Here is a 10110-nt window from a genome sequence, read left to right on the forward strand (position 1 = left end):
ACGAGTCAAATAGAAAAATTCAAATCTTAATTTTAATTAGTAATGTTTTTGAGGTAAACACTAACTTGCTTTCCAACTTTCTAGCAAATACTAATAAATTTAATAAATTTATTCATTATTCAAACAAAGAAAAGTAATGAATATATGACCATTGAAACCTATTTTTGTTGTGACATTTTTTCAACCATCAAAAGTGTTTTGCTTGTTTACTTATTAAAGTATAAATTTATGTGTAAAACAAGTGACAAGAGAAAAAGAGAAAGAAAGGGAGAAAGTACATTGTTCAAAGTGGTTATTGTTGTTTTCTTGTTATAACTACACACTTCTGAAGGGTATTAGTTGATATTGAGGAGAGTGAAATTGAGTTAAGATATTTGTGACGACTACAATTTGAAAGATGGCAGGTGGCTTTCATGTAGATGGAGTGCGACATTATGAAGGAAATGTCACAACATTTGTACTGATTACATGTTTTGTGGCCGCAATGGGAGGTCTTCTCTTTGGATATGATCTTGGTATTACAGGAGGAGTGACTTCCATGGAACCATTTTTGATCAAGTTCTTCCCTGGTGTGCATAAACAAATGAAAGATAAATCAGAAAGCAAGAATCAATATTGCAAATTTGACAATGAACTTCTTACATTATTCACCTCTTCCTTATACCTTGCAGCACTAGTAGCTTCCTTTTTTGCTTCTACTACTACTAGAAAGCTAGGGCGTAAATCCTCTATGCTTATTGGTGGCTTATTTTTTCTTGTTGGTTCACTACTGAATGGGTTTGCCATGAACATTGAAATGCTTATCATTGGTCGTATGTTTCTAGGAATTGGAGTGGGATTTTGTAATCAGGTAAGAATTAACATGAGTTATACATCGTAATCATTTTATCTGGTTTTTCTTTTTTATTTGCCAATGAAAATGATGATTAACTTTTACAGCTTTGTTTATTACATTAATAGTCTGTACCAGTGTATTTGTCTGAAGTGGCTCCAGCAAAAATTAGAGGAGCACTCAATATTGGCTTCCAAATGATGATCACAATTGGTATCCTAGTTGCAAACCTTATCAACTATGGTACATCCAAGCATGAAAATGGATGGAGGATTTCTCTAGGCATTGCAGTTGTGCCAGCAATTTTGCTATGTATAGGATCTCTATGTGTAGTTGAAACACCTAATTCTTTGATTGAAAGAGGAAAATTTGAAAAAGCTAAGAAAATGTTGAAGAAGATTCGTGGCACTGAGAAAATTGATGAGGAATATCAAGATATTGTTGATGCTAGTGATTTGGCAAAAAATGTAGAACATCCATGGAAGAACATTACAAGACCAAAATACAAGCCTCAACTAACTTTCTGCATTTTTATTCCAGCCTTTCAACAACTCACTGGCATCAATGTCATCATGTTTTATGCCCCGGTTCTCTTTCAGATTTTAGGCTTCGGTAATGATGCTTCACTCATGTCTGCAGTTATAACTGGAGTTGTTAATGTTGTTGCCACACTAGTTTCTATCTTCACAGTAGACAAGTTTGGAAGAAGGGTCTTACTTCTTGAAGGTGGTGTCCAAATGTTTATTTGTCAGGTAAAAGTTGATTAAGCCCTATACTTTTAAACTTATTCAACCCATAACTTTAATAAAACTTTAAACCTAGCTAGTTTCTCTTAAGAAATGGATTTAAACCAAACATAGTCTTACAAAATCACCTTGTAAGTTGAGGTTCATATAAATCTCAAGCGTGAGAGTATATATTTAAGGATGGTCGGATAGCAGCAAAATAATGTGTGACACAATAAACCCAACAAATAACAAACCTCATAAGAATAGGCTTTAAATGATTCTGATATCATCTTAAGAAGTAGAATTTAACTTTAACTCAAACCAACAAAATCGACTTGTAACATGAGCTTTGCACCCACATACATACTATAAATCGATCATATATCTAATTGGTGAGGGATCTCCAACAATTTCTTGTATGTGAACATGCATGATTAATTTAATAAATATTACTTGAACAATCGTGGATGCATTTGTATAACAAACAATATTTTTGTGTATCAATGTATAAATCTTGAAACCTAATCTAAACATAATTTGTTATTCCTAATACTTTTGATTGAAGGTTATCGTTGGAACAATGATCGGTCTAAGGTTTGGGCTAAATGGTCAAGGAGCATTTAGTAAAGTTGAAGCAAATATTTTGTTGTTCTTTATCTGTGCATATGTTGCAGCATTTGCATGGTCATGGGGACCGTTGGGATGGTTGGTGCCAAGTGAAATATGTTCTCTAGAAATTCGACCGGCAGGTCAAGCTATTAATGTTGCGACGAACATGTTATTTACGTTTGCAATTGCTCAAGTCTTTCTTACCATGCTTTGTCACTTGAAGTTTGGCCTCTTCTTCTTTTTCGCGGGATTTGTGGTTATCATGACCATCTTCATTGCATCATTTTTACCAGAAACCAAGAACGTTCCCATTGAAGAAATGAATATACTTTGGACTTCACATTGGTTTTGGAAGAAAATTGTTCCCAATGATATTGATATTAAATCTAAGAATAGTAAGTCTGTTGTATAAATCTAGTTGTAGTTCAATATTGGTTATGATAAAAAAAACATAATTTAGAGAAGGTGTAATCTTTTCAAAATTATGTAATAAAAATAAATAAGTTGTTTTCATTCTTGTTGTTCCATCTTATTTTTAGTAATGCATTTTCTGCTCAGGTTAACTCCATCATTCAACTTGATATCATATATATATATATATATATATATATATATATATATATATATATATATATATATATATATATATATATATATATATATATATATAAATAAATAAAGGAGGTGTCAACTTCTATTTAAAATTCAAGTTAGGTAAACACATCATTATATTTTTTAATTAAAGTAAGGTGTACTTTGGCCAATTTTTAAATTATTTTATGTCTTTAAATTCTCAATAATAATTTAGGATATTATAATAAATACTCAATCATAAACTCAATATTAGCTTAATTAGTTTACTTTTCCCTTACTTAACCCTTTATTACAAGATTATTTTAATTAAAGTATAACACTAATTCATTTTCCTTTGTCACCTTTTACTTATTTAATGATTAACCAAAACAAATACTTTATCGTTAACAATTTTATCCCCTTCTTCCATGACATTTTGATAGTTGACCACCATGAATTGTTGGGTCTTTTGAGTCGGCCACCAGAACTAACCATCCATTGTGATATTATTCTTGGGTCTTTCGTGGAAAGATTACTGGAGAGATAAAACACCAATGACACTTGAGTCCAACCCACACATAAAATAATTCCACCATAACTTTTTAGTAAACTACAATAAAGTGTACTTTTTCAAGTGTTTAAATTATTTTCAGTCTTTAAATCCTTAATAATAATATAGCATACTATAAGAAATCCTCAATCATAAACTCAATAATAATTCAACTACTTTAATTTTTTCATACTTAACCCCTATTACAACATTATTTTATTTAAAGTAGAACACTAATTCATTTTTCCTTTGTCACCACTTACTTGTTTAATGATTAACCAAAATATATACTTTATCTTTAACAATTTGACCCCTTCTTCCATGACATTTGATAATTGACCATCATGAATAACCACCCATGAATTGTAATGATACACAAAATATTAGAAATAGTATAAAATGTTTTATATTTAATTATTCTAAATAACATTATCATGTAAATGTATAAATATCAAGTTTTATAACTTACACAAGTGTTTCACAGACAAACAATTATCAAGTTGTATTCATCTATTTATCCCAACATTTTCTTCATTGAATAAAACTTATTAAAAATGACATTTTTACTACACATGTTATTTAAGTTACAAGAAATATTTTACCAATAAAGTCAATTTATACCTTAATCAAGTTCATGTATGCATAATTATAATGTTCATTCTAACTATTTATGAAATTGTATATGAGAAAAAGACGTTGAATACTATTTTATTGGTATACAATTAGGTTTCTATAATTAGGTAAGAAATATTGTAAAAAGTTATGGAAAAAGTTAAATTGGATTTTAATTAGAGGAAAATAATCCAATAAAAAGAAATAACCATAATGGATAAAAGTAGGGGTATCAAAGAGGGTCGGGCCTGACGGGCCGACCCGCCAACCTAACACATAAAAGTGGGGTCGGGATAGGGTTTTCAATCCGTAAACCGGCTACAGCTTGGCTCATTTTTTGTTCTGTCATGACGGGTTGTAGGGCAGGTTGGATCGGGCCAACTCATAACCTGTTTCACCACTAATAACATGTGTTTTTCCTCTCCAAGTTAGCACTCTATTATTGTATCACTGATTTTTTTTTTCATTATGTTCTCTTATTTGTGTGCGAGTGCAAGAGAGAGCTATTACGCACTTCTTCTCCTTCATTACTCGAACCTAAGCACACTCTCAACTCAGGCACTTCATCTTCTCCACCTCCATTGAAGCCCGTCTGCGCTGACGTCCATCTTCTTCTTCGATTCTCATATCTACAACGACAATCTCACACGAAGGGATGGGACACCGCTATTGAACCTTCTCTTCGACGACCACCAATTTCAGCGGCGGCGAAGGCTGACATGGTGGAGCGTTTGGTTCCTTTATCCTAAATTTGCCCTATTTTTTTTCAATTCCTCTCTGCCCTAGTTGTTTAATTGAGTGTAACATCCTAATTGATCCTTCATTTGCCCTGAATAATGAAAGATTGGCCCTAATTTTTGTCTACATTGTTTGTTCATTTCATTTGCAGTGAAAAATAACAGCAAGAATTTTAGATTTGTGGAATTGCGACACAAATTGGATTGTGCTTGAAACTATTCGAGGGTTCGAGGGTGTGGTTTTGATCAACTAAAATTCTAGGTACTTATTTGTATGAAAGCCATATTGTTTGGAGATTTTGTTTGAAGTGTGTATGTGTTGGAGAGAGTAATTTTGTCTATAATTATGTCTGTAATTATATTTGTTTAGAGTGAGCTTGAAACTATTTTTTATTGGAGATTTTGTTTTAAAGTGTGTATGTGTTGTTTGAAGTGTGTATGTGTTGAAACAAGTATAAATTTCTAACTGGAAACATGAGTTTGGCGCATGAGTGAGCTTGGTATTTGTTTTGACCTTGAAAGTGTTTTTTATTGAGTTTTTGAAACTTGTTTGATTGAGCTTGCTGAAACTTGTTGCATTTTGAGTTTGCTAAAACTATTTTCATTGAGGTTATTTGAAATTATAGTGAATTATATTTGTTGAAACTGGTGTAGTATATTTTTTTATAGTACGTTGTTCTCGGGATAATTGATTAGTAATGGACAACTTAGTTACTAAACCTGTTAGTGAACCTATAAGTAAACTTGATGGGGAAGTCCATGAGGTTGAAGATATGGTTGATAAGGAAAGTGTTAAAGTTGATAAGAAAAAGAAAAAGATAAAAACTTTTGATTTACTAAGATAGGGGTTGTGAGGATGGGAAAGAAACGGCACAATGCAATGGATGTAATAAAAAATATTTAGTTGGGAGTAAAAAGTATGGGACCTTTCATTTAAAGCGTCATATTGAAAAATGTAACAAAATCAAGTTTGAAGATGCGAGTCAGATGATGATGGATATGCAAAGAAAATTAAAATCCAAAGAAACTAGATCAAATGGTGTCCCGTGAGTTGTGTGCCCTTCTTATTATCAGACATGGTTTACCATTCAACTTTGTTAAGTATAAAGAACTTAGGACTTGGATAACCTACTTGAATCCTGGTGCTACTTTGGTGTCTAGAAATACAATTAAGAGTGATGTTTTTAGAATATATATATATATATATATATATATATATATATATATATATATATATATATATATATATATATATATATATATATATATATATATATATATATATATATATATGAGAGAGAAAAAAAACGTGTTGAGGGAAGAGTTGACAAGCATTCCATCTAGGATTTGTTTAACTTCGGATTTCTGGACACCTTGTACTATAGAGGGTTACATATGTTTGACAACCCATTATGTTGGTAGAAATTAGAAGTTGTCTAGCAAAATTCTAAACTTTTGCCATTTGCCTCCACCTCACACCAGATTTGAATTGTGTAAGAAGGTAAATGAGTTTTTACATGAGTGTGGACTTGAAAAAAAAATCTTTTCCATCACTTTGGAAAATGCTCCTAGTAATGATGTTTTGATCAAACCTTAAAAGAGATGCTTGTTTTTCAAAATTCCTTACTTTGTGATGGTGAATTCTTCCATGTGTGTTGTTATGCACACATGTTAAACCTCATTGTGCAAGAAGGATTGAAGGTGATTGGTGATGGTGAGGATCTAATAAGGGAGAGCATCAAGTATGTTAGGGGATCAGAGAGTAGAATGATAAAATTTCAACAATGCATTGAGCAAGTTCGGGACATTGATTCAAAAAGTCCTTTTTGTTTAGATGTTTCAATAAGATGGAATTCAACGTTCTTGATGCTTTAAAGTGCCCTTCAATAACAACGAGTGTTTGGAAGTCCACATTTTGATGTAAGTTTTATAACCATAGTACAAGCTTTGTAGTTTAATTATTATTTATGATGGTGACTTAACTATTTTTTTTTTGTTCTCATGTTAGGAAATTAAAAAGCACAGACTTCAAGTTGTTGTAAAAATGGGAAGGAATCAAGTAGACGTATATTTGGATTAGCCAATATTAGATCTCGACTTCACAAACCCTATGGATGTTCTTGCATGGTGGAGGACTCATAATGAACGTTTTACAGATTTGGCATTGATGGCAAGGGATTTGCTAAGTATCGCAATCACTACAATTGCATCTGAATCTTCATTCAACATTGGATCAAGATTTTTAAATATGTATAGAAATCGACTATTTCTAGAATGTGTTGAAGCACTTATTTGTATTCAAGTTATAAGCATGCCTTTTGTGAAGGTAATTTTGTAATTTAGATTCACTAAATATTTTTTTATTTTTTGAACTCAATTTTGATATTCTAATTTTTTCTTTTATTTACGTGTCATGTTTTCACAAGATGATGAAGTACATGACACACACATGGAACATTGGAGGGAGCTTCTTCCATGGGTGCTTCTAATACTCTTGGCATTGGAGAACAAGATGACTTCTGATTAAATTTCTTAATGATGTAATTGTGCACTGTTTATGATGACAACCCGTTTGATGCATCTCGTTTTGCTTGTAATTGTGGTGTAGTATTTATGATGTTAAATATCTAGTTTATGTTGGTTGGATTTAAATTAAAAGGCATAATAGAACCTTCACTTTTTGTGGTGTTGTTGGATTAGATTTAAATTTTTTGTATTCATAGCTTGATGTTAGTGACTTTTTGCAGGTTGTAGAGTATTGGTTTGATGTCATATTTTAGCAGTTTGCCTTCTTCGTTTGCGAGAAAAATTTTGGAGTGAAAAATGTCATTTTGGGTTTTGGTGTGACATAGATATCATTTTGGGTTTTGGTGTGACATAAATATCAGAGTTGTTTAGAGTAAAATTTGATTGGACTTATGGTACTGCGTAAATATCTAGTTTCATTTGTGAGGGGTGCAATGAGATTCTTACATAGATTTATGGACTTAAATTGTTGTTTTGTATGCATATTTAAACATACAATTGTAGTCAATTTTTTCAGCCACTGTATGTCTGTAACCATGCACTTAGCCACTACAGCAATGCTTTTTTTGCTGCTTCTGATTCAATGGTACAACATGTCTCTAAATTATGCATATACATTTTCATATTGAAATGGTTGCAAAAAGTGAAATTTACCCAGCTACCATTTGCCTAAAAGTCGAAAAAAGAAAAACAAACCTACCAGCCCACCTCAAGCGGGTCGGGGTGATGGTTTCAGCCCACTTTTGCCAAATGGGCTGGCCCGTCCCGGCCTGTTTTTGTCGGGTTGAAGTCGGGTTGAGCTACAACGGGCCGAGTTGGCCTGTTTTGCCACTCCTAGATAAAAGTCCAACAAACCTAGAGAAAGAAACATTTTTTTCCAAAGATTCGTTAATTACTAGGGATAATACCTTTAATTTCAATTTTACAATGACAAATATTCTATTATTATTATTATTTTAAATAATTTTAGACAAAAAATTAGAATTATGTATCACTATGTATTTTGACATTTTAGCTAGACGGACATCCTTAAAACACATCTATCATTTGTCATCATATAAAAACTTATCGAAAAAAAATAGATTTAATTACTCGTATAGTACCCACTTTGGTATAAGTGTGTCAATCTGGTACTTGTTGTTAAAAAAATGTCAATTGCATCCAAACTTTTGAAAAAGTGCTTCAATTAGGTCCCTTTTAAACGGAGTTGACTAACGTCGTTAACGACGTGCCACGTGTGAGTTTGTAGTTTTTTCTTATTTTTTTATTTTTTTAATTTCTTTTTTTTATATTTTTTTTTAAGTTTTTTGAAAAAAAATTAAAAATGTCACGTGTCAGGTCCCTAAGTGTGACACATGACATTGTTAGTGCCACGTGGCATTGCAATGTCACATGTTAGTGTCACTATTAGATGTCATTGTGTTGATTTCGATTTAGTCCCCATATATGTCTGAATAATTCAATTTAGTCCCTAATTATGTGTCTCTGATTCAATTTTGACCCAAATTTTTTTAATAATTAAAATCCATTTTTTATAAAATTAAAAGTAATTAATTATAAAATTTTTACAAAAATTAAGTATTTGATATTTATATTAAAATATAGTGGTAAAAGTCATTTTATTAAGTCATTTTTAATAAAAAAAATTAGTTTAACATTCATACAAATAAAAGTTTTGGTTTAAAACTAGTATGAGACAATATTGTTCTATTTTAGAAAAAAAAATAATTAACAAAACATGAGTACTTAATAAAAAAGTAATATATGTTAAAAAGTCGTTTTTAATAAAAAATATTAGTATAACATTTATATAAATAATAAATTTGGTATTAAATTTTTCAATATAATTATACTTAATTAGTTTTAATATTATAAAAAATGGATTATAAAATTATTTTAATTATTAAAAAAGATGACATAAAATTGAATCTGTTCCTGCAGAGGACAAATAAGATAAGTTAAGCACGAGTATCACCTTACCATGTAGTCCGCTATCTCTTCAGTTGGCCTCTTCCTAGTCGATACATGTCAGCTTGAACTCAGGAGGGGTTACTTGCAGAAGAGTCTCTGAAGCTCAAGTAAGTCAAAGCTCTCAAAGAGTCAAATCAGTGATTAATGAATGCGTACCTTTAATTGCTGGGGTCCACGTATATTTATAGAGCATAAATGATGTCTGACCATCTCATGGGCTGGGCCTTGACTTGGGCTCTAGCTTGGGCTGTGAGTGGGCCTGGGCCCTAATCCAGGCCCTTAAGGTTTATTGAACGCGGGGGCTTCTATCATACTGAGTTCATTGGAGGGAGGTGAAGGAGGGTGGTCGGGAAAGAGTGGACGAGTTACAGGTGAAGGTAGATAAGTTGGAGGAGGAAAAGGCTGCTTTGGAAAAGGCAAAGGAAGATTGGGAAGCGGAGAGGAAAAGATTGGTAACATGGAGGGTGCGTTGCTTGGACTCTGAGGAAAAGCTGAATAAAAGTATAGGGGAGTTGGAGGAGGACTACGATGATTTGAAGGACAAGTATGTTGGAGCTGTTGGTGATCTTGATGATCTGAAGAACAACATCATACAGGAGCATATTAATGGGTTTGAGAAAGGATTGCGGCAGACGGCTTTTTTTCATCAAGATGTGGACGTAACGGACTCGAGGTTTGATGTAAATAAGGATGTTATTGATGGAAAGTTGGTCCAGGAGGATGAGGATAGTGGGAATGAGGAAGCGCAGCAGGTGGTAGAGGACGAGAAGAAGGCGGGCGATGCCGAGGAGGTAGCAGCTGATGCACCAGAATAGGATTTCGGCTTTAATTGATTCGAGATTATTATGAGCCTATGTTTGTAATATTTGGTACATTTTGTTATGTTGGTACATTCTTGCACTTATGTTTAAATGCAATTGAGGTTTTGTATGTTATTGTGTATGTCGGTTTTGGATTATATGTGATGTATGT

The 10110-nt window shown here is 32.3% G+C and overlaps 1 protein-coding gene and 1 long non-coding RNA gene across 4 annotated transcripts; both read left to right on the forward strand.

Annotated features, from left to right (window-relative positions):
- Positions 1-397: 397 nt before the first annotated feature.
- Positions 398-2581, forward strand: LOC114174384 (sugar transport protein 10-like). Its single transcript, XM_028059224.1, has 3 exons — positions 398-850; positions 961-1584; positions 2126-2581. Exons 1-3 carry the CDS (start codon positions 398-400, stop codon positions 2579-2581), a joined length of 1533 nt encoding a protein of 510 aa, XP_027915025.1.
- Positions 2582-4282: 1701 nt separating this feature from the next.
- Positions 4283-7340, forward strand: LOC114167091. Of its 3 annotated transcripts, none has more exons than XR_003600127.1 (5): positions 4283-4626; positions 4794-4903; positions 6332-6561; positions 6650-6967; positions 7068-7340. It is a non-coding gene; the product is annotated as an uncharacterized LOC114167091 (long non-coding RNA). The 3 variants fall into 3 exon arrangements; XR_003600126.1 differs by having other exon boundaries at positions 4284-4626; positions 6335-6561; XR_003600125.1 differs by having other exon boundaries at positions 4294-4626; positions 6476-6561.
- Positions 7341-10110: the final 2770 nt, after the last annotated feature.

This window comes from Vigna unguiculata, chromosome 2, assembly GCF_004118075.2.
Source record: "Vigna unguiculata cultivar IT97K-499-35 chromosome 2, ASM411807v1, whole genome shotgun sequence".
Classification (NCBI taxonomy): Eukaryota; Viridiplantae; Streptophyta; class Magnoliopsida; order Fabales; family Fabaceae; genus Vigna; species Vigna unguiculata.

What these genes read in the sequence shown, in the direction of transcription:
- LOC114174384 (XM_028059224.1), top strand. Translation starts at nt 398, where the DNA reads ATGGCAGGTGGCTTTCATGTAGATGGAGTGCGACATTATGAAGGAAAT. An exon ending in GAGTGGGATTTTGTAATCAG is followed by an intron (nt 851 to 960) that starts GTAAGAATTAAC and finishes TTACATTAATAG; the next exon opens with TCTGTACCAGTGTATTTGTC. An exon ending in TCCAAATGTTTATTTGTCAG is followed by an intron (nt 1,585 to 2,125) that starts GTAAAAGTTGAT and finishes TTTTGATTGAAG; the next exon opens with GTTATCGTTGGAACAATGAT.